This window comes from Mobula hypostoma, chromosome 2 (genome assembly GCF_963921235.1).
Source record: "Mobula hypostoma chromosome 2, sMobHyp1.1, whole genome shotgun sequence".
NCBI lineage: Eukaryota > Metazoa > Chordata > Chondrichthyes > Myliobatiformes > Myliobatidae > Mobula > Mobula hypostoma.
Window position 1 is genome coordinate 193,214,470 of NC_086098.1, and position 22,748 is coordinate 193,237,217.

General features: G+C 42.4%; 1 protein-coding gene across 2 annotated transcripts in view; it reads right to left on the minus strand.

Annotated features, from left to right (window-relative positions):
- Positions 1-1,149: 1,149 nt before the first annotated feature.
- Positions 1,150-22,748, minus strand: part of LOC134342771 (tyrosine-protein kinase HCK-like) — a 148,795-nt gene continuing 127,196 nt past the window's right edge. Inside the window, exons 11-14 of one of the 2 annotated variants that reach the window (XM_063041329.1) lie at positions 9,664-9,817; positions 7,745-7,876; positions 6,095-6,339; positions 1,150-5,278 (exon numbers count right to left, since the gene is read on the minus strand). In XM_063041329.1, coding sequence (XP_062897399.1) covers positions 6,137-6,339; positions 7,745-7,876; positions 9,664-9,817 — 489 coding nt within the window. In that variant the 3' untranslated portion in view covers positions 1,150-5,278; positions 6,095-6,136. Of the gene's footprint in view, positions 6,340-7,744; positions 7,877-9,663; positions 9,818-22,748 lie in introns of both variants that reach the window. The other variant, XM_063041328.1, reaches the window with a different exon arrangement.

The following is a 22,748-nucleotide window of genomic DNA, read 5'->3' on the forward strand; positions in this document are numbered from 1 at the left end:
AATGGCTTTGTGGCCAAGTTTGCAGATGATACGAAGATGGTTGGAGGGGCAGGTAGCTTTGAGAAAGTAGAGTGGCCATGGAAAGACTTGGACAGATGAGGAGAATGAGCAAAGAAGTGGCAGATAGAATAAGGTGTGGGGAAGTGTATGGTCATGCACTTTGGTAGAAAAAATGAAAGCATAGACTATTTTCCTAATAGAGAGAAAATTCAAAATTCTGAGGTGCAAAGGGACTTAGGAATCCTTGTGCAGGATTCCCTAAAGGTTAATTTGCAGGTTGAGTCAGAGTTGAAGAAGACACATACAAAGTTAGCATTCATTTTGAGAAGACTAGACTGTAACAGTGTGTAATGTTGAGGCTTTATAAGGCACTGGTGAGGCCACACTTGGAGTATTGTGAGCAGTTTTGGGCCCCTTATTTAAGAAAGGATATGCTGACATTGGAAAGAGGTTCAAAGAAAGTTCACGAAAATGATTCCGGGATCAAAAGGCTTATTATATGTGGAGAGTTTGATTACTCTAGGCCTGTACTCACTGGAACTTAGAAGAATGAGGGGTGATCTCATTGAATCCTATTGAGTGTGGATGTGGAGAGAATGTTTCCTATGCTAGGGGAGTTTAGGACCAGAGGACACAGAGGGACGTCCACTTAGTATGGAGATGAGGAGGAATTTCTTAAGCCAGAGAGTGGTGAATCTTTGGAGTTCATTGATACAGGCACTGTGGAGGCCAAGTCATTGTGTATATTTAAGAAGTTGATATATTCTTAAGATATATTAGTTAGAGCATGAAGGGTTTTGGGGAGAATGCAAGAGATTGGGGCTGAGAGAGAAATGGATCAGCCTTGCTGAAACAGTGGAGCAGACTCAAAGAGCCAAATGGCCTAATTGTGCTCATATATGTTACAGTCTTATAGTCTTACAATGAGTTTCCCGGGAAAATGGGGAAATACAAGCCTGGATTCCCTTTTGTTTTTTGTTGGGATTGATGGCCATTGTATTTGCTGATGGAAGGGTAAACTTAAAAGTTCGAACAAGAAAATATTGCTGATATGTCCACTCTAAAAATGAAGACGACTATGAAAATGTTTATAAAGATCAGATGTAAATTTGTACACTTCAGTACATAGAATTACTATTTATTCCACATTTTTGATTTGTTAAATTTCAGAACAAGTAATATTGAGATTAAGGCACTTTATTTCACACTTCAAGCCTTCATTGAAATATACATTATGTATTTTTGGAATTATAATTTCATGCTTTCAAGCCATGTGAAAAATGAATGCAGTTTATAAACCTTAAAGCATGTGCATACTCTAATCCATATTAAACAAAGCTACGATGCACTCAGATGACACCTAGTACATTCATTGCTATAAATTATTCCCAAAACATACACACCTGATTAAAAAAAACTTAAAAACAAATATATTCTAACAATAAAAGAGGCCAATAAAACTCAAGCTCTTTAAAAAAAAACATTATAGATTGGAATTACTTCACTGGTTTGGCTTCAGTAGCAATCTCTTTCTGTGTCAAGCTGCCCAATTTCCGGAACAGTCCTTCTGCTTCAAAGGCAATCCTGCTGGACTATCCTGCAACACACACAAAATGCTCAAGGAACTCAGCAGGCCAGGCAGCATCTATGGGAAAAAAGTACAGTCGACATTTCAGGCCGAAACCTTTCAGCAGGAGGGTACTTTTCTGCATAGATGCTGCCTGGCTTGCTGTGTTCCTCCAGCATTTTGTGTGTGTTGCTCAGATTTCCAGCAACTTCAGATTTTCTCTTGTTTGTGAGAAAATCCTGCAGCTCACTTGTTCGTGGTACAGTTCCCGTTGCTGAAAAATTAATGTTTTTCCAGTAATTCACACTTTAAACTGCACATTTTGCATTTAGTTTGGACCTGGAGCCCCCTTAGCTTTGGGCTAAGAGCATCAATTTTTCAGAAATTGGTTGCTGAACAGTTCAGTGCTCAGTATTCTGAATTTACCTGAGCTTACCTTCTTAACATTGTTAACTTCACGCAAGAGGAATTGGCAGATATTCCATTAGTTGTCATAACCTTATTGGGGATTCAGGTGGAGCCAGTCCCATTGGAATAGCTCCCTCAAGAAGGGAGTTGTTCTGATGGGACAGGCTCCATTTGAACCATTCTGAAACCAGGGTCCTGGTGAATCACGTAACTTGAGCTGTAGATTGGGCTTTAAGCTAATTAGTAGGGGATGGGTTCAATAGCTCGGAGAAGTATGGATAAAGTAAAAGGGAAAGACAGTGCAGGAGAGGCTACTAAAGACTCTAGAATAAAGAATAAGAGAGATTTTAGAAAAGGCTAAGATTTTATCTTTAGGTATCATAGAAACAAAATTGAGAAGAAGGGAGGTGATTACTGGAATGAAAATGTCAAAAACAAATGCACACAGAACACAAAATAAAGATGATAAGCTTGTACCACAGCTAGAAATTGTTAAGTCTGACTGTGGATTTCACAGATTAGTGGTTGAAGGAAGATCACAGCTGGAAGCAAAATATCCAAGGATAAATATCACATTGAAAAGACAGGCAGGTAGTTAGAGGGGGTGGCATGGCTCTGTTGGTATAAAATGAAATATTCTCGGGAAAGAAGTGACATATGATCAGAAGATGTAGAATTCTTGTCGGTAGAGTTAAGAAACTGCAAGGGTAAAAAGACCCTGCTGGGAGTTATTACAGGCCTCCAAATAGTAGCCAGGATGTGATGTATAAATTAAAATGGGAGATAGAAAAGGCATGTAAAAAGGGTAAGGTTACAATGGTATCAGGGGATTTCAATATGCAGGGTGATTGGGAAAATCAGGTTGGTATTGGACCGCAAGTGAAGGAATTTGTAGAATGCCTATGAGATGGCTTTTTCGAGCAGCCTGTGGTCTAGCCCATTTGGGAGAAGGCAACTCTGGATTGGGTGTTGTATAATGTACCAGAGTTGATTAAGGACCTTAAGGCAAAGGAATCCTTAGGAATCCATATTATGATCATAATATGGTAAAATTCACCCTGTAGTTTGAGAGGGAGAAGCTAAAATTGAATATGTCAGTATCACAGTTGAGCAAAGGTAACTACAGAGGCATAAGAGATGAGCTGGCCAAGGTTGATTGGAAAGGGACAGTAGCAGGAATGATGGTAGAGTAGCCATGGCTGGAGTTTCAGGGAATAATTCAGAAGACGCATGAACATTTCATCCCAAGGAAAATGAAGCATTCTAAAGGGAGCACAAGGCAATCATGTCTGATGAGGCAAGTCAAAGACAGCAAAAATAGCATACAATATAGCAAAAATTAGTGGGAAGCTAGAGGATTGTGAAGCTTTTAAATACCAGCAGGACAACTAAAAAAGGAAGGAGAAAAAAATGAATATCAAGATAAGCTATCCAATAATGTTCAAGAGAATCTGAAAAGTTTTTTCAGATATATAAATAGTAGAAGAGAGGCAAGACTGGATATCAACTGCTAGAAAATGATGCCGGAGAGGTACTAATGGGGAACAAAGAAATGATGGATGAGTGAATGTGTATTTTGTGTCAGTAAGATAAATAGGTCACGTGGACCAGATGGACTACACCCCAAGGTTCTGAAAGATTTAGATGAAGAGATTGTAGAGGCATTATTAAAGATCTTTCAAGAATCACTTCTGGAAGAGCTCTGGAAGACTGGAAATTTTCAAGTGTCACTGCACTATTTAAGAAAGGAGAGAGGCAAAAGACAGGAAATTATAGGCCATTTAGCCTAAATTTATTGGTTGGCAAGATAGTTGGAGTCTATTATTAAGGATGCACTTGGTGCCGCATGATAATATGATACAAATTCAGCATGCTTTCCTTAAGGGAAAATCTTGCCTGAAAAATCTGTTGGAATTCTTGAGGAAGTAACAAGCTGGATAGACAAAGAAGAATAAGTAGATATTGTTAACTTAGATTTTCAGAAAGCCTCTGATGAGGTGTCATACTTGAGGCTGCTTAACAAGGTAAGATCCCATGGTATTACAGAATAGATACGAACATGGATAGAAGATTGGCTGAGTGGCAGAAGGCAAAGAGTGGAAATCAAGGGGGCCTTTTCTGATTGGCTCCTGGTGACGAGTGGTGTTCTGCAATGGTCAGTTTGGGTCTGCAAATATTTATGTTATATATTACAGAATGACAGATGACAGAATATATGGCTTTGTGAGCAAGGCAGGTAAAGCCATAGATAGTGTTGAGAAAGCAGAAGTCAGAAGGACCTAAACGGATTGGAGAATGGGCAGAGAGTTGACAAATGGAATACAGTATAGGGAAGCATATGATCACGTACTTTGGTAGAAGGAATAAAGCCTTAGACTATTTTCTAAATGAGGAGAGAATTCAGAAATTGGAGGGGCAAAAGGATTTGGAAGTCCCGGTGCAGGATTTCCGAAAGGTTAACTTGCAGGTTAAGTCAGTTGTAAGGAAGGCAAATGTGATGTTAACGATCATTCAACAGGACTAGAATATAAAAGCAAGGATGTAATGTTGAGGCTTTATAAGGCATTGGGGAGACCACATTTGGTGTATATTAACAGTTTTGACCATGTATAAAAAATAAAATGATATGCTGCCAATGGAGAGTGTCCAGAGAAGGTTTACAAGAATGTAAGAATTCACATACAAGGAGTGTTTGATGGCTCTGGGCCTGTATTCACTGGAGTTTACAAGAATGAGGGGAAATCTCATTGAAACCTACTGAATACTGAAAGGCCTGGATAGAGTGGGCTTGGAGAAGATGGTGCCAATAATGTAAGAGTCTGAGACCAGACGGCACAGCCTCAGAATGGAAGGATGACCTTTTAGAACAGAAATAAGGAGGAATTTCTTTTTAGCCAGAGGGTGTGAATCTGTGGAAGCCAAGTCAATGGGTATATTTAAAGTAGAGGTTGATAGGCTCTTGATTAGTAAGGGTATTACAGGTTGCAGGGAGAAGGCAGGAGAATTGGGTTGAGAGGGAAAATAAATTAGCCATGATAAAATAATGGAACAGACTCAATGGGCCAAATGGCCTAATTCTACTCTGTCTTATTATTGTTTGGTCTAAAGCTAATCATTCTTTTCTGTAAGCCTCACAAAGCTGATGAACAGAATGGTAATATGGACCAAAATCAAAAATACTGCAGATGCTGAAAATCTAAAACAAAAAAAAAGGAGAATGCTGAAAACATTCGGATGATCAGATGCACATTCTTTGATCTTTATTGTTAACTCTTCTTGTCCTTCCACAGGTTAGTTGATCTGCTGATAGATATAAGTATAGGTAGTTAGGGAATATTTAAAACATTGGGTATATTCAAAGTGGAGATTGATAGGTTCTTGATTTGTAAGGATATTTACGGTTATGAGGAGAAGGCAGGAGAATGGGGTTGAGAGGGAAAATAAATCAGCCGTGATTGTATGGCCAAGCAGACTCGATGTGACGAATAGCCTAATTCTTCTCCTAATGTCTTTATGGTCTTTTTGAAAATATTTGTGATCATCAAATTCTTCTGTTATTTTTTAAGCAACTCTCTATACTCTACAGATTTTGGGAATATATGATTCAAGCTTTTTACAAATAGATTAAGTTATTTCCTATAATCACTGTGTAGATGACTACAACAACTATGTATGTTAAAGAAACACTCTATGTTACGAGATCCTTATGTGGTTCTGAAATAATTCAATTATTTTTCTATTTATGAAACATCTAATTGATATAGTTGCATAAGGGGCTATAGCCAAGAATCTGACATGGGAGTACTGCCTTCAGTATAAAAATAGTGCACAATAAAAAATAAATTGTGATGACAATGAATATACAGTACCAATATTATTTTAAACAGTATTTCAGCAAAAATAAACCTTTTGTTCAGCCTTCCAAGAACTGACGATTTTTAAAAGATTTTTTAGAATATTTGTTACTACACATTAAAAAATGTCATTGAAAATATTTAACATTGAAAACACATTGACTACAGTTAATAATGTTAAAAATGATTCATTCTTTGGATGTGGTGCAAAAATGCAAGTGCAGATCTTAATGAGTCAAAACTAAAAACGGATGTTTTGAGTTACTTTTTTTTTGCATTGTCCAATTGTGTTCATATCGGCACTTCATTATGGCTGCTGCTGGTATTGGCTCTCTGTTGCTGTAAAGAAGTCTTCAAGAACGCTCTGCAAATACTCAAAAGTGGGACGTTCTTCTGCTTTGTTCTTCCAGCATTTCATCATAATCTCATACAGCTCTACAGGGCATACATCTGGACGTGGCATTCGATAGCCATGTTCTAGTGAGCGGATCACATCTGGGTTTGACATTCCTTTAAATAAAGCAAATGTAACTAAGTGTTTAAATTTATTTAATTGTACTTTAATGTAGTCTTTCACTGCATCTTTCGAACTTTAGCATATTTCCCCAACTCACTTATTAACTAGAGCATGAATTTAGGAATTGATTGAAAGACATTTCTGAGGACTCTAAATAATTAATTGCATGTTTGCTACTAATACTGTAGTCAGATTGAGTGAATTAAGTGCAATTATTAGTCACTAGTTGTAAGTTAACAAGACGATACACAACATGGCATTCATCCTACAATTGGAGCATTAATGCGATGCATATGTGTACTTGTGGATATGATAATAAACTTGACTTTGACTTTGAGGGTTAACAAGAGGCAGTTTTTCCACAGAGTTAATTTAAAGTGTAGAAGATCAAGTCATCCAGGATGAAAGAAAAGAAACAAGAAGAGAGAGGGGGGGGGAGAGAGAGGGGGAGGGGGGGAGAGAGGGGAGGAGAGAGGGGAGGAGAGAGGGGAGGAGAGAGGGGGGAAGGGAGAGAGAGGGGAAGGGAGAGAGAGGGGAGGGGGAAGGGGAGAGAGGGGGAGGGGGAAATAGGAGGTGGAATGTGGACAAGGGTACAGAAGGGAAGAAAGGGGAGAGAGGGGGAGGGGGAGGGGTGATGAGGAGAGGGGGTGGGGAAGGGGAGAGAGAGGGGGAGAGGGGAAGAGAGAGGGAGAGGGGGAAGAGGGGGGGGAGAGAGGAAGAGAGGGGGAGAGAGGGGGAGGGGTGATGAGGAGAGGGGGTAGGGAAGGGGAGAGAGAGGGGGAGGGGGAGGGAGAGGGGAGAGAGGGGGGAGAGGGGAGATAGGAGGGGGAATGTGGACAAGGGTACAGAGGGGGTAGAGGGGGAGAGGGGGCCTGGAATGACTTGCCAGGGATGGTGGTGGAGGCTAAAACATTAGGAGTATTTAAGAGCCTCTTGGACAGGCACATGGATGAAAGAAAAATAGAGGGTTCTGGGGTAGAGTGGGTTTAGTACGTTTTTTTAAAGGAATATATGTGTCGGCATAACATCAAGGGCCGAAGGGCCTGTACTGTGCTGTAGTATTCTAGTGTCTAGTGAGTAATGCAGAGCACCCGAATGAAACCCATGTGATTGCGTACAAGCTCCATAAAGACACCAGTGGGACTTGAACCCCGATCTTACAGCCATTGCACCGTAAAGCATTGGGGCTAACCACTTCTCTATGATGCTGCTCCAGTCCAATGTTAAATAAGTACCTGAGTCAGGGGACTTAACCACTGCAGTATGAATATTAAATGCATCTATTTCACAGTGACCTCCACAGATATAGTGATTACACGTTAGGTATGAAGTGAGGCAAGGCTCATGCAACAAAACTACATTTCTGCTTAGCGTGGAAGGATGACAATCTCTGCAGACCTGGATATGGAGTTCGGCCATATGTGATAGTTTCCATGAGAACGATTCCAAAGGACCACACATCGGACTTGATTGTAAACGATCCAAAGTTAATGGCTTCTGGTGCTGTCCATTTGATGGGAAACTTGGCACCTAGCAAGTAGTAAATGGAGATTATAGAATCAATGCCTAGAACATTAACATTACAGAAACACAAGAGATTCTGCAGATGCTGGAAATATTGAGCATCACACACAAAATGCTGGAGGAACTCAGCAAGTTTGGGTAGCATCTTGCTGAGATGGAGGGGAATCGGCAGTCGACTCGCTAAGGTAACACATCAAGTGAAAATTCTTTCTGCTTCAGTACAGGGCAGATTTCACATGCAAACCTGTAATGCCATACACAAACAATTGTTGTTACCCTGCACTGTACTGGAGTGGACAGTCTTTCTAAAGCCACACGCCTCTCTATCTTATTGGTCACTGTAAGACAGAATGAAATCCAGTTATCTCTTTCTGAACAGAGTGCAATAACAACCTGGTTTATATAACAGTGAATGGCAAAATGCAAAATGCAGTAAATATCACCAATTTAGCATGGAAGGATCTAAACTTCAGTGAACACTGCAGACATTGTTAACCCTGTTCCGCACTGAGGTATAGGGAGAAGAAATGCTCTAAAAACATTTTTTTTAAATTTAGAGATACCTCATGGTAACAGGCCCTTCTGCCTAAAGGGGGCCGTGCTACCCGATTATACCCACTAACCTGCATATCGTTGGAACGTCTGTGGAAACCACAAGAAACCCACGTGGTCATGGGGAGAATGAACACAATCCTTACAGACAAGTGCCCTGGTTACTGGCACTGTAATAGCATTTTCCTAACCACTATTTATCATGCTGCCCCTGTGCTATCATGGGCCCAACGCACTGATGAAATTACAAAGAAGTCATGACAGTGGCTCTGCTTCATTAGGGGTTTGGGGAGATTTTCTATGTCACCAAAGACTCATACAAACTTCTACAGATGTAAGGTGGAGAGCATTCTGACTATTTGCATCACAGCCTGGTATGGAAATTAATGGACTGCAGGAAGCTACAGAGAGTTATCAGCCAACTCTATCATGGGCACAGTCCTGCTCACCAGTGAGGATATCTTCAAGAGGAGGTGGCATTCATCATTATGGAACTTCACAATCTACGATATGCCCTCTTCTTGTTACTATTAGCAGAGAGGAGGTACGGGAGCCTGAAAACCCATGTTCAAAACCCTTCCACCTTCAGATTTCTGAACGGCCCATAAATCCATGACACTACCTTGATTTTCCTTCCCCTCCCCTACTATTTATCTATGATTGTAATTTATAGTGATTTTAATGTCTTTTCTCTGTACTGCTGTCACAAAGGAACAAATTTTACATCATATGTCAAGGATAATAAATCTGATTCACTGTTCTTAGAATAAGATAGTAATGGGGCATCTTCCAACAGAGACGACGTTAGTGATTGATTTGATTTGAAGGAATGAAGAACGACACAAATAAGGTTTTAGATTTAAGTAAGGTGAATGTTGCAAGGAAAATATGATTACTCTGCAGATGAACAGAAGAAGCTTTAGTACAATACAAATCTTGTACATGCCTTTACTCGAAGAATAACTCATCTGCAATCATTAATTTAGGTTAGAAATAGAATCAAGCTAAATGAAATGGCTTGTACAGATTGCAATGAGATGTGGAAACTCAGAAAGTTCAGAGATCCATGAAAAGCAATAGAGGATATATTGAATGCAATATGATGCTAAAAGTGATTTTTCGAAAGGCAGAATATTAATTAGTAGTTTCGGAGACACTTTGTGATAATGGTGCAGTTGCTGGCTTGCAAACTCGTCTTGTACATAGCTGGGGATGCAGACAGCTTCCATGGATTAACATACCTTCTCTGGCTGTATATTCATTATCTTCAATTATTCTGGCTAGGCCAAAGTCAGCGATCTTGCAAACCAACATGTGAGACACTAAGATATTGGCAGCCCTCAAATCTCTGTGTATATAGTTCTTGGATTCAATATAGGCCATTCCTTCTGCAATCTTAAAATAACAAGTCATTAGAAATACATATAATTCAATTAAATAAACATTCCAAGATCATCAGGGTATAGCTATTTTTACAATAATTAATTTACAATTAAAACGCCAGAAATTTATTCACCCTGGTAACGAGTTGTTTATGATATTCCCTAAGTTACTTCAAAATTAACTATTAGTTAAAAGTTGGAGCAGCATTAATTACCCAACTGCCAACTTCAACATGAGTTTCAAGTTGAACCACTTTCTTTTCTGAAGGATTGTCATTGCTTGGCAACAAGTCATGGTTTTAAACTTCCTCTACAGTTTGGCAACTAAGTTTATACAACTGTCTAATCTCAATGAGAAGTATGTTATAAAGGTGGCAAAAAACAAGCAGAAATAACTTTTTTGTCTGAACTTCTTCCTTAATCTAAGGTTCTGTGTATTTTTTGTGCACTGAATTGTACAATGTGGATGGCACTAACAAGACCCAGTATTTATCGTCCATGACCAATTGCTCCAGAACTGTAGATGCTGTTCAGGAACAACTATATCAGTGGCTCTAGGGTCACATTTTAGCCTGATAAGGCTAATAAATGGATTTTGCAACAAGCTAGTACTTATGGTTACTGTTATGATATTGTCTTTTTATTGTGGATTTACGTATTTACATGAACTTAACTTCCAAGCTGCCATGTGATATTTGAGTTCATGCCTCCAGATCAGACCTGGGGCTCTGGACACTAGACAATTAATCAAAATTCAAAATTGGTTAATGTCATTTCCAGTGCACAAGTGTAAAGGAGAATTGTTACTCCAGATCCAATGCAGCAAGTGAAAAACACAGTAGATAAAGACATACTAAAAAATACAATGAATATAAATATAACAAGTACAAAGATACAGTAAGAAAATAAAAAAGGCTAAAATAATATTACTGTTCATTGTTAGGAAACTTGAATATAAAGTTAGTGAGGTTTTGCTTTGGCTATGTAGTGTGATACCTCATCTGGAATATTGGGCACAGTTGGCTTACTCATTTAAGGAAGAATGTAAATGCTTTGGAAGCAGTTCAGAGAATAGAATAACAATTGGAGTGAGATATTTGTCTTATGAAGAACTGCTGGCATTTAGAAGAAAGTTAGGTTTGTTGATTGAAACACGAGATGCTGAGGTGTTTTGCTGGATGGTGTTGAGAAAGTGTTTTCTCTTGTGGGAGAATGCAGAACCAGGTGCTTTTTAAAAAATAAGTAGCACCCATTTAGGAAATAGGCACCACCTTTCCTTTCAAAAGTGTGAGAGGTTTTGGAATATTCTCATTCAATGAGTGGTGAAAGCAGTGTTTAAGGCATGTGTAGATCAATACATGATAGGCAAGGGGTTAAAAGCTTTCCACTGGGAGATGTTACCATCAGGTCAGCCATAGTCTTATTTAATGGTGTAAGAGACTTAAGGGGTTGTGTTGACAGCTACTGCTAATTGTTATGTTAATATGTACTGTAATATATTTCTTCTGGCTGGACTCATGGCCCCGCTGTTTGTCCATCCCAACCCATTTCCACATTTACTCTAAGTTTCTATTTCATTCTGTTTATAAATAGCTTCTTTCCATCATTCTTTCTTTCTGTTTTGGTTAATATTCCATAATCTACATTAAAAAAAATTCAACCACATTCCAAATTTTAATACCAACCATCTTCGAATTAGAAACAAGTCCGGTTCACCCACCATCCCCAAAACAACAAATTTCACAACTTATGTCACTGATATTAAACCTGATTTTGATTACTCTAACCTGCACTGGCTCCTGATTGAGGAGTGTCCTGTTTCAGTTTTTTTCTGAAATCTAGCCCTAAGATCCACAGAGATAATTGTGTTCCTTCTGTTTTGGCTGATAGCATGTAGCGGTGTACTACACACAGCGCTAAAATAACCACACGTAGTCGGTGAGTTAGATTTGCGATGAAAGAGATTTATTCAAACTTCGCGGCCTGCTTTAAAGCCTTTCCGTTCCCGCTCTCCCTGGGCAGGACTGCTGTGGGGAATGCATATTTTCCGACCCTTTCCGCACGTGGGATTTTCCCCCTGCTGGTGAAGATGGCCTGGCATCCTTTTTGGGGCCGGCCCTCTGCCTGCGCGCGCTGTTTCCTGAGCCGGTCTGTGGGTGCTAGAAAGTGGGTTGCCACATAACCCCCCCCCCCCCAGAACCGGTGATACCTCCCCCAATGTCCACAGTCTGGATCGGCCTCTGTTTGGGAGGTCTGCCCCTGCGCCGCGGTGCCTGAGCCCGGACTGGCTGCGCCAAGTCCACGTGGGCCAGTTTGAGTCGGTCCACTGTGAAAACCTCTTCTCTCCCCCCAATGTCCAGCACGAACGTGGACCCGTTGTTCCTGATCACCTTAAACGGCCCCTCGTAGGGTCGCTGTAGCAGTGCCTGGTGTCCGCCCCGTCGTACAAAAAGAAACTTACAGTTCTGCAGGTCTTTGGGTACGCAGGTCGGGCTCTGTCCATGCTGTGAAGTGGGTATGGTGGCCAAGTTACCGAACCTCTCACGTAGTCTGTCCAGGACTGCTGCGGGTTCCTCCTCTTGCCCCCTTGGGGCAGGTATGAACTCTCCTGGGACTACCAGGGGTGCGCCGTACACCAACTCGGCCGACGAGGTGTGCAGATCCTCCTTGGGCTCCGTGCGGATTCCGAGCAGGACCCAGGGAAGTTCGTCCACCCAGTTAGGCCGCGCCAGGTGGGCCATGAGAGCTGACTGCAGGTGATGGTGGAAACGCTCCACTAGTCCATTCGACTGTGGGTGGTAGGCAGTTGTGTGGTGTAGCTGCGATCCTAAAAGGCTGGCCATAGCTGACCACAGGCTGGAGGTGAACTGGCCGCCCCTGTCGGAGGTAATGTGGGCCGATACCCCAAAGCGGGCTACCCAGGTTGCGATCAGTGCTTGGGCGCAGGATTTGGAGGTGGTATCGGTGAGCGGGACCGCCTCTGGCCATCTGGTGAACCGATCTATCATAGTTAGGAGGTACCGAGCTCCTCATGACACTGGCAGGTGCCCCACGATATCCATATGAATATGGTCGAACCTCCGGGGGGTGGGTTTGAACCGCTGCGGTGGAGCCTTGGTGTGCCGCTGCACCTTGGCCGTTTGGCACTGCATACATGTTTTGGCCCATTCACTGACCTGTTTACGAAGTCCATGCCACATGAACCTGTTGGAGACCAGCCGGACAGTTGTCCTGATGGAGGGGTGAACTAAGTTGTGAATGGATTCGAAAACCCACCGGCGCCAGGCTGCTGGGACGACGGGGCGGGGTTGGCCGGTAGCTACGTCACATAGTAGGGTCCTCTCACCTGGGCCTACGGGGAGGTCTTGGAGCTGCAAACTGGAGACTGCAGTTTTGTAACTAGGGATCTCATCGTCTGCCTGCTGTGCCTCTGCCAGCGCTGCATAGTCCACCCCCTGGGACAGGGCATGTATGGTAGGTCTGGAAAGTGCGTCTGCCACGACGTTGTTCTTTCCAGAGACATGCCAGATGTCCATCGTGTACTCGGAGATGTAGGACAGATGTCGCTGCTGATGGGACGGCCAGGGGTTGGACACCTTCGTGAACGCAAAGGTAAGTGGTCTGTGGTCTGTGAACGCGGTGAAAGGCCTACCTTCTAAGAAGTACCTGAAATGCCGGATTGCCAGGTATAGTGCCAATAGCTCCCGGTCGAAAGCACTGTATTTGAGTTCCGGTGGTCGTAGGTGTTTGACTGAAGAACGCCAGGGGTTGCCAGCGACCTTCGATGAGTTGTTCCAGCACTCCACCAACTGCTGTGTTGGATGCGTCCACCGTGAGGGCAGTAGGAACATCCGTTCTGGGGTGCACTAGCATCGCGGCGTTTGCCAAGGCTTCTTTGGTTTTAACGAAAGGGGTTGCGGCCTCTTCGTCCCAGGTAATGTCCTTGCCCTTACCCGACATTAGAGTGAACAGGGACGCATGGTTCGGGCTGCTGAGGGGAGGAAACGGTGGTAGAAATTCACCATACCCACGAATTCCTGCAGGCCTTTGATTGTGTTGGGTCGGGGGAAGTGGCGGACCACATCTACCTTGGCGGGCAGCGGGGTTGCCCCGTCTTTAGTAATCCTGTGGCCCAGGAAGTCGATGGTGTCGAGTCCGAACTGGCATTTGGCTGGGTTGATTGTAAGGCCGAATTCGCTCAGATGGGAGTAGACCTGGTGGAGGTGGGACAGATGCTCCTGACGACTACTGCTGGCTATGAGGATGTCGTCCAAATAGATGAATGCAAAGTCTGGGTCGCGTCCCACCATGTCCATTGGCCGCTGGAAAGTCTGTGCGGCATTCTTTAGACCAAACGGCATTCGGAGGAGTTCGGAAAGTCCGAACGGGGTGATGAGTGCTGTTTTGGGGATGTCGTCCGGATGTACCGGGATTTGATGGTATCCCCGGACGAGGTCTACCTTGGAAAAGATCCTTGCGCCGTGTAGGTTTGCTGCAAATGTCTTGAATGTGCGATACAGAGTAGCGGTCTGGCGTTCTCGCCGCATGGTCTCCAGCCCCCTGTTACCTTGGGTTGGCACCATGTGCAGGGGGAGGACCATAGGCTGTCAGACCATCGTATGATCCCCAATTCCTCCATCTTCTTGAACTCCTCCTTCGCCAGTCGGAGCTTGTGCGGGGTAAGCCTTCAAGCACGGGCGTGGAGGGGTGGTCCTTGGGTTGGGATGTGGTGCTGTACTCCGTGTCTGGGCATGGCTACCGTGAACTGCAGTGCCAGAACTGATGGGAAATCCGCCAGGATCCTGGTGAATTTGTCATCGGCCAGCGTGATGGAGTCCGGGTGTGGGGCTGGCAACTTTGCTTCGCCCAGGGAGAACGTTTGAAAAGTCTTGGTGTGGACTAATCACTTCCCTTGCAGGTCGACCAGCAGGCTGTGGGCTCGTAGAAAATCCCCCCAGGAGTGGCTGGGCCACGGCGGCCAGTGTGAAGTCCCACGTGAACCGGCTGGAGCTGAACTGTAGCCGCACCGTGCGGGTGCCGTAGGTTTGTATTGTGCTGCCATTTGCGGCCCTCAGGGTGGGTCCCGGTTCTCTGTTGCGGGTGTCGTAACTTGTTGGAGGTAAAACGCTGATCTCCGCTCCGGTGTCGACCAAAAAGCGGCGTCCCGACTGCTTGTCCCAGACGTATAGGAGGCTGTCCTGATGGCCAGCCGCCGTAGCCATCAGCGGCGGCTGGCCCTGGCGTTTCCCAGGAATTTGCAGGGTGGTCTGCAGCGGTGGGCCTCTGTGCCCCACCGCTGGTGGTAGAAGCACCATTGTTCGTTGGGCTCTGCTGCCGGGCCTGGTCTGGTCTGTCGTTGGGCACGCCCCTCTCTCTTTCCTGGCATTCCACAGCACATCTGCTCGGGCCGCCACCTCCTGGGGGTTGCTGAAATCTGCGTTGGACAGCAGCAGGCATATGTCCTCGGGCAGTTGCTCTAGGAATGCCTGCTCAAACATGAGGCAGGGTTTGTGTCCTTCAGCCAGGGCCAGCATTTTGTTCATTAATGCTGACGGTGGCCTGTCTCCCAAACCATCCAGGTGCATTAAGCGGCATGCTCGTTCGCGCCGTGAGAGTCCGAAAGTCCTTATGAGCAGGGCTTTGAATGCTGTGTATTTGCCGTCCTCCCGGGGCGAGTGTATAAACTCCTCAACTTGTGCAGCTGTCTACTGGTGGACGGAGCTCAGCACGTAGAAGTAGCGAGTGGACTTCGCAGTTATCTGCCGAATGTGGAATTGAGCTTCTGCTTGTTCAAACCACAGACGGAGTCTCAGTGGCCAAAAGCTTGGCAGTTGTAATGATACTGCGTGAACAGATGCGGCGTCAGTCATCTCTGGTCCAAATCTTTTTTGGGCTGTCAGGGTCACCAATTGTAGCGTGTGCTACACACAGCAGTAAAATAACCACACGTAGTCGGTGAGTTAGAGTTGCGATGAAAGAGATTTATTCAAACTTCGCGGCCTGCTTTAAAGCCTTCCTGTTCCCGCCCTTCCTGGGCAGGACTGCTGTGGGGAATGCATATTCCCAGACCCTTTCCGCGCGCGGGATTATCCCCCTGCTGGTGAAGATGGCCTGGCGCCCTTTTTGGGGCCGGCCCTCTGCCTGCGCGCGCTGTTTCGTGAGCCGGTTCGTGTGTGCTAGAAAGTGGGTCGCCACAAGCACATCCAAGAATTTAACTATGCAGCATTGTCTTCCGATGCCAAGGTCCTATATTCTGGAACCCCTCCCCCCACCAAATCTCCATGTTTCTCTGTACTTTTATGTTTGTTAAAATATATATCTTTGGCTGATTTTTTAGTTATCTTAGTATTTCTTCATACATGATTCCATGTCAAAATTTTGAATTGCTTCCCTTGATCCAATACACATGAATTACAGTGAAGCTATTGATAAAGGCAATAGGATTATAATGCAATACATGATGAATGGAAATCCTTCCCTCACTCCACCCTCTGTTTTGCTTTCAATAAGAACAAGGAAATAGCGGAGAAGGGGATGAAGAAAGTGGTTTCATTTTCCAGTGTACATTTTACTTATCGTGGACGATGGCCAGTTTAATCTAACAGAGGAATTCCTATAAAGATTATTTCTTTCTCCAAATAATTAAACAAATTCCAAAAGTTTTGCAGAGCACATATTACATGGACATTTGTACATCTTTTCAAATTTTCAAGGAATATGCTTCAGTTTATGCATTGTTGTTGATAGTTCCAAATACAACTATCGGCAGATTGAGTAGCCAACAAGTCACAACACAAAATTCACCAGATAGCCCAGGAATGATTGGGGAGTTAAAAATAAAGCAACTGAATTTTAATAGAATTTTCCTTGCTGTTTAGTAACTAGCTTTTCCCGGTTTTTCCTCTCTCCCTCAATCTTTTTCTGAGATGAATAATAATGCTGAGGCTTTGTAAGGCACTGGTAAGTATTGTGAGCAGTTTTGGGCCCCTTATCTAAGAAAGGATGTGCTGACAATGGAGAGAGTTCAGAAGAGGTTCACAAGAATAATCCTGAGATTGAAAGGTTTATTGACTGAGGAACAATTGATTGCTCTGGGTTTTTACTCACTGGAATTTAAAAGGATGATGTGGGGGGAGGGGAATCTCATTGAAGCCTATTGAATTTGAAAGGCCTCAGAACAGAGACAGAGTGGATGTGGAGAGGGTGTTTCCTATAGTGGGAGAGTCTAGAACCAGGGGGCACAGCCTCAAAACAGAGGGACGTCCATTTAGAAAGGAGTTGAGGAGTAATTTCCAGAGGGTAGTTAAACTGTGGAACTCCTTGTCACAGGTGGCTGTGGAGGCTAAGTGATTGGGTGTATTTAAGGTGGAGCTTGATAGATTCTTGATTAGTCAGGGAGTGAAAGGCTACGGGGAGAAAGCAGGAGAATGGTGTTGAGAGGGAAATGGATCAACTATGATGAAATGGCAGAGCAGACTCGATGGACTGAGTGGCCTAATTCTGCTCCTTTGTCTTATGGCCTTATTTATATAATCCAAAAATAATCTAAAAAGCCTGGGATATTCTGGAAAACAGACCATGTGGTCAAGTTGCTGCATTATCCCATGGACTGGCTGCTCATGTGACTGTTTAATACTCAACTATCTTTTGAACTCCACCCAGTGTCACTTTCCTTGGGAAAAACAAACCACGCATTCTAACCTCTGTGAATTTGCTTTGGTTTAAAGCTTAAGTATTTGGGCAGAGGATAAAAAGGGACTTTTTTTTCAGCTCCTACTGTAAATGTTGGGTCTGTTAAGCAGAACATGGTAAAGAGAATTTCCTTGTACTGTAAGGCATACACATGCTTAATGATATTTTTAGAACGCAAACCACCTCAATCATTGGCTTTTGAAATACTTGATTATGACCAAGACTTTTGAGATGAATGTGTGACATAGGATATTGCTGAGATAAAATATGCACAAACTGTTTTTGATCAGTTTACTCTTCTGGCCCCAGAGGTTTCCAGTCACAGGGTGACAGCTGTTAACTGTTTTAAGTAACCCTGATAAAACTGAGAGGCTGACACAGAGCAAGCAAATAAAGTGAAAATTTCCAGTTCCCCATATAGTACTGTATTTTAGCAAGCAATGGTGTTTTGGGTCACAGAACATATTTGAGAGCTTCCCTCTTTAGTATGATGATTCATAGGTGATATCTCATGGTAGGAGGAAAAGTAAACATTGTCCAGCCTGATTCTGCCTTCTCCTAAAATCTTCCCAGATGGACATTGACCCCCCCCCCACCCCCCGGAAGGAATTTTAAGATAGTATTCAGGGCAATGAACTTCAGCCAACTTCCTTGTTTGCCTTCCTCTATCACAATTAGTAAGTAAGCTACCTTGATGAGATTAGTTAACTTAGTATAAAAAGTAAATTAAAACTGGGAAATGTAGGCCTTTCTATGATTTTTAATATGTTGGTGAAAATTAATGTAGTCTTTGATAGTTTGACCAATTTCTTTGTTACACCTTGCTATCAGGTGAGGGGAAGTGTGCCTGATGAGGGTTACCAGTTGGGAAAAAAAACAGATAGTACGCCACAATGGCATGTTAGTGCAAAGAAGTTTTATTTAGTGTCAGGCTGCCCAAAAGTTGTAAAAAAAAACACAAGTAGACAAATGAAAAATAAACATGCATGCACAAAAATTTACAAATATAGATACGCTTTCTCTATGACACACTTTGTCTTTAACTTTCCAATATAACTATTCACCAACTGTCAACTCCAAGCAAAGCCAGACTAAGCAGTTAAATCTGTGTCTGCCTGGCCTAGAAGGACCAGGAAATTCTACTGTTGGTCTTGGGGGTGGGGGTGGGGGGTTGCGGAGCGGGGGCGTGAAATCAAGTGATCAAACCATAATAATTATTCCAGATACAGAATTGGAACATTTTAAACGTGGATTCTAACATCCCACAGCTTTATTCACAGCAAATGCCTTAGTTAAACCCACAGATCAGTGTCCACATGTTCAGATGAATATAAAAAAATAATGCTCCCCCCGCCCCACCAGTGGTGTTGCCTGCCGTAAGACGTACTGCACCTGCTCCCACTAACCCAGGCGTTATTTTAGGATGCCCCAAACAGTCCCGAGTGTCTTCTGGGACAGTTCTGCTGTCTACAAACTGATGTAATGGTATGAGTGAAAATAAATGAAACTGTTCAGAATGCCTGTGTCTAGCATCTTAATTTTTATGAGTTATAAACAGTAGAGCACATTAATTGAAGGGATTGTTTTGATTAGCGAAGCTAGCAATTGTTTTACTGTTGGGGTGTATAAATGGTGAACTCGCAAGAAATGCAGAACATGAGGAGAAAGTGCGTGAACTACTGGGAAACTAGACCAGGGACTGAATGAGGACAAGTGACTATTCAGGCAAAGGGGCAAGGCTAGCAGCAGAATTAATATTGCCAACCTGTCCTGAGACACTCTTGGTTCAAGAAAATGAGATACATTAATATTTTGTCAATTCTTTTCTAATGCCCCATATAATCCCAGTGGCCATTATTAATGTTATTAACAATATAATTATGGAGATTCCAACCTAAAAATTCAAAAAGCATTTAATTAAGTTTTCTTTATTTTAATATTTTTAAACAACTCACTTGCTTCTGTTTGGTCTCAACGTTCTCAAGGTTGCTTCTAAGCAATTAAGGAGCAAGTTTTGCTAGACTGGTATCCAATCAGAACCACAGATCTTTAGCTACAGAATTTTCAGCTAGTGTCCTACTCATATGCAGTCAGTAGGTAATGAGGAAGTCCGAGACCCACCAAATGACAGATGCTTCCACAATCTGTCAATATCCCCAGTCAAAAGCTCTCACACGGAGTCCAGTGGCACTAGCCAGTGATACTGAGTCTTCACTCCACCTTCATAATTTTATGTTGGGTCAGCCCTAATGAAGGAGTGGAGATCCCATTGACATCAGTGAGATTCTTGGGCTTTGCATTAGGAAATAAAGTGAAAGGCAAAAAATTTAATTTAAAGGTAATATTTTTAGCTATTTCTAAGTATAATGACTTCAGTTCATTTAAAATATTTTCTTAATTTTTTTATATAGGTTTTGATGCCATTCTGCATTAGAGACATATAAAAATTATATGCCATACAGTTTTGACTTAAGTCATAGCTCCAGCCCTAATTTTGCCTTTTTTCAAAGACTGTCAGGGATATTTTGGGATAGAGCCTTCCATTCTTCTCTGCATGGCCATCTGCATTCTTTCCAGATGACTGAGTATCTGCTGAGTGTGAACTTAAACAAGATCTGGTCAATGTGTATGTGGTTGTAACTTCGCCAAATAGTTAGGGACATCCTCAGTTTTAGTTAACTATGTAAGGATTTCACAGATATCATGAAACATTATACAATGCTTGAAGAATTCTCAGGTACTTCTTGGCCATAATAGCCCAAGTTAATTATGTTCTTCAAGTTAGAAATTAAGGTGAACACAAAACAAAGAAATATGGGTTGCAACAGCTGGGATTGCAAAAGTACTTGTCAAAACTAGTCAGGATAGGAAACAGTGAAGTTACATTGCCGGTATCATGGCTCTTAGCAGACAAACAAGTCTACAAGCTTAATTTGGTTGTAGTGGAATACATCATCATTGGAACAGACATGTTTACTCAAAAATTAGCTATTATAATTCATCTTGTACATAGAATTGTGTAACACACATTACAATAGTCCCCCCCTCCCGGTTTCACCTATTGCCTACTTCCCCATCCCCCATCTTCTTACTCTAACTTATCATCTTTTTTTCCCAGTCCTGCTGAATGGTCTCAGCCTGAATCATCGACTGTTTACTCCTTTCCATTGATGCTGCCTGGACTGCTGAGTTCCTCCAACATTTTGTGTGTGTTACATTACAATAGTTATTCAGATGTTTAGAATAATTGACCCAGGCTAATAATAAGGAAAACAAATGGAATATTACACTTGAAAGTGCAGGGTATGCCATGCAAGGTTAGGAAGTCTTTCAGCTCTTCTGGGTGTACGTGAGGACATACTTGTCGTGCGGTGTGCTATGTACAGGTTTGACTTCCTCAATTAAGTAGGAAACTATTCAGGTTTACTGGAATGATATTTGGTATGCAGAGATTGCCTTAGAAGGAAAGGATAAACAAGGTTAAACTTTACACATTGAATTTCAGTAGAAAGGCATGTGATTTTATTGAAGGATACAAGATTCCTAAGGGGGTTATGACAGTAGATGCTAAGAAAGTATTTTCTCTCATGGCAGGAAGGAACTTGAACTGCAGTCATAGCTTCAGAATAAGTAAGTTGCCTATTTAAAAAGAAAGTTATAAATCTTGGATTTTGTTAGCCTCAGCCATTCTGAGAATATATTTAATAATGTACATTTCCAACATATATTTATAGAGTACAGTGTAAGAAAAGGATTGGAAGCCAAGTTTGTGTATTTAATATTTCAGTAATATTTGAGTAATATTGAAATATTGTTTGAGTAAGCATTCTTTGTTCATTTAAATAATTCTTTATGGGTTATATGTAAAAGCATGTGAATGGCATAGGTCACTATGACACCACGTCATATGTAAAAAGTAAAATACGAAGTGTACATGCTTTCTCGGGCTCCTGTGTTTTTCTTTCATTTAGTTTTATGTTGTGGAGTTACCAAATATTACAGTGGCAACAAAGATTTAAAGAAATTTAAGACAACTACCTACCTGTTGAAGCACAGTGAGATGTTAGAGCTAAAAAAATGCAGCAAAAGGAGAAGACTGTCGAGTTAAACAAAAAGGCAGGGAACGGATGAATGCATAGGTTCATAAACAGTGAGCAATGGGATAAAGGACTGAGTAGCCTTGAGATTTACATGTGAAAACTAACAAGAGACAAACAATATGGCTTACACGAGAAGCGAACGGTAAATTAATTAAAATGGAATGGACAGTGCCTCAGGTGCTTTGGTCATTCCACAAAATGAGTTTGATTGGGGTTTCAAAGATACTGAACTGAAGCCTGCAGATATCCATCTAAGAACATGTACTGAGAAAATATAACTCCTGTGGAAATGACATTCATAACGGTGAAATACAACAACCAACAAGCCACATTCAGTTTGTATGTGATAAAAACAGTAGGGCCAGAATTGTGGGGATGTAATTGACTGAGGCAGCCACACCATGATTGGAGATCCATCCACCATTTGCATGCCACATACCCTATAATAACGGCAACTGAAATAAATTAAGAAAAGTACTGGATAATGCTTCAACAGTGTTCAAGGATGGCACTGGAAAACTCAAACATATCAGGGGTAAAACAGTTTCAAATGAAAATGCCACACCCAAGTTTTATGAGGCCCGTCTTGTTCCTTATGCCATCTGTGATAAAGTAGCCAGTGAGCTAGATTGCACGGAGGCTGAAGGAATTCTTTCCATGGTTGACTGGAGCTCGTGAACAACGCCAGTGGTCCCAGTAGCCCAGAAGAATGGGTCTGTTGTATCTGTGGTGATTGTAAGATCACCATCAACCCAGTACAGAAGGTAGATCAAAAACCTCTGCCCATGACAGAGGATATCTTTGCAAATCTTTCTGGAGGAATATACTTCAGCAAAGTGGACTGAGATGACACCTTAGATGGAGATATCAGAAGAGTCGAAAGAGTTTCTCACCATAAACACTCCCAAAGGGCTTTAATGCTATAATAGGCTTATTTTTGGAGTAGCATCTGCACCTGCACTCTGGCAGAAAACTATGGAGCAGGAGCTGCAAGGCTGTACAGGCATTCAGTGCTACCTGGATGGTAAGGAACATCTCCGAAATCTCGAGACAATGCTAAAAAGATTAGAAGATTATGAGCTCAGTGCGTGACACAAGTGTGAATCCTTCAAACCAAGCATTACTTACTGTGGTCTCACCACTGATGCACAA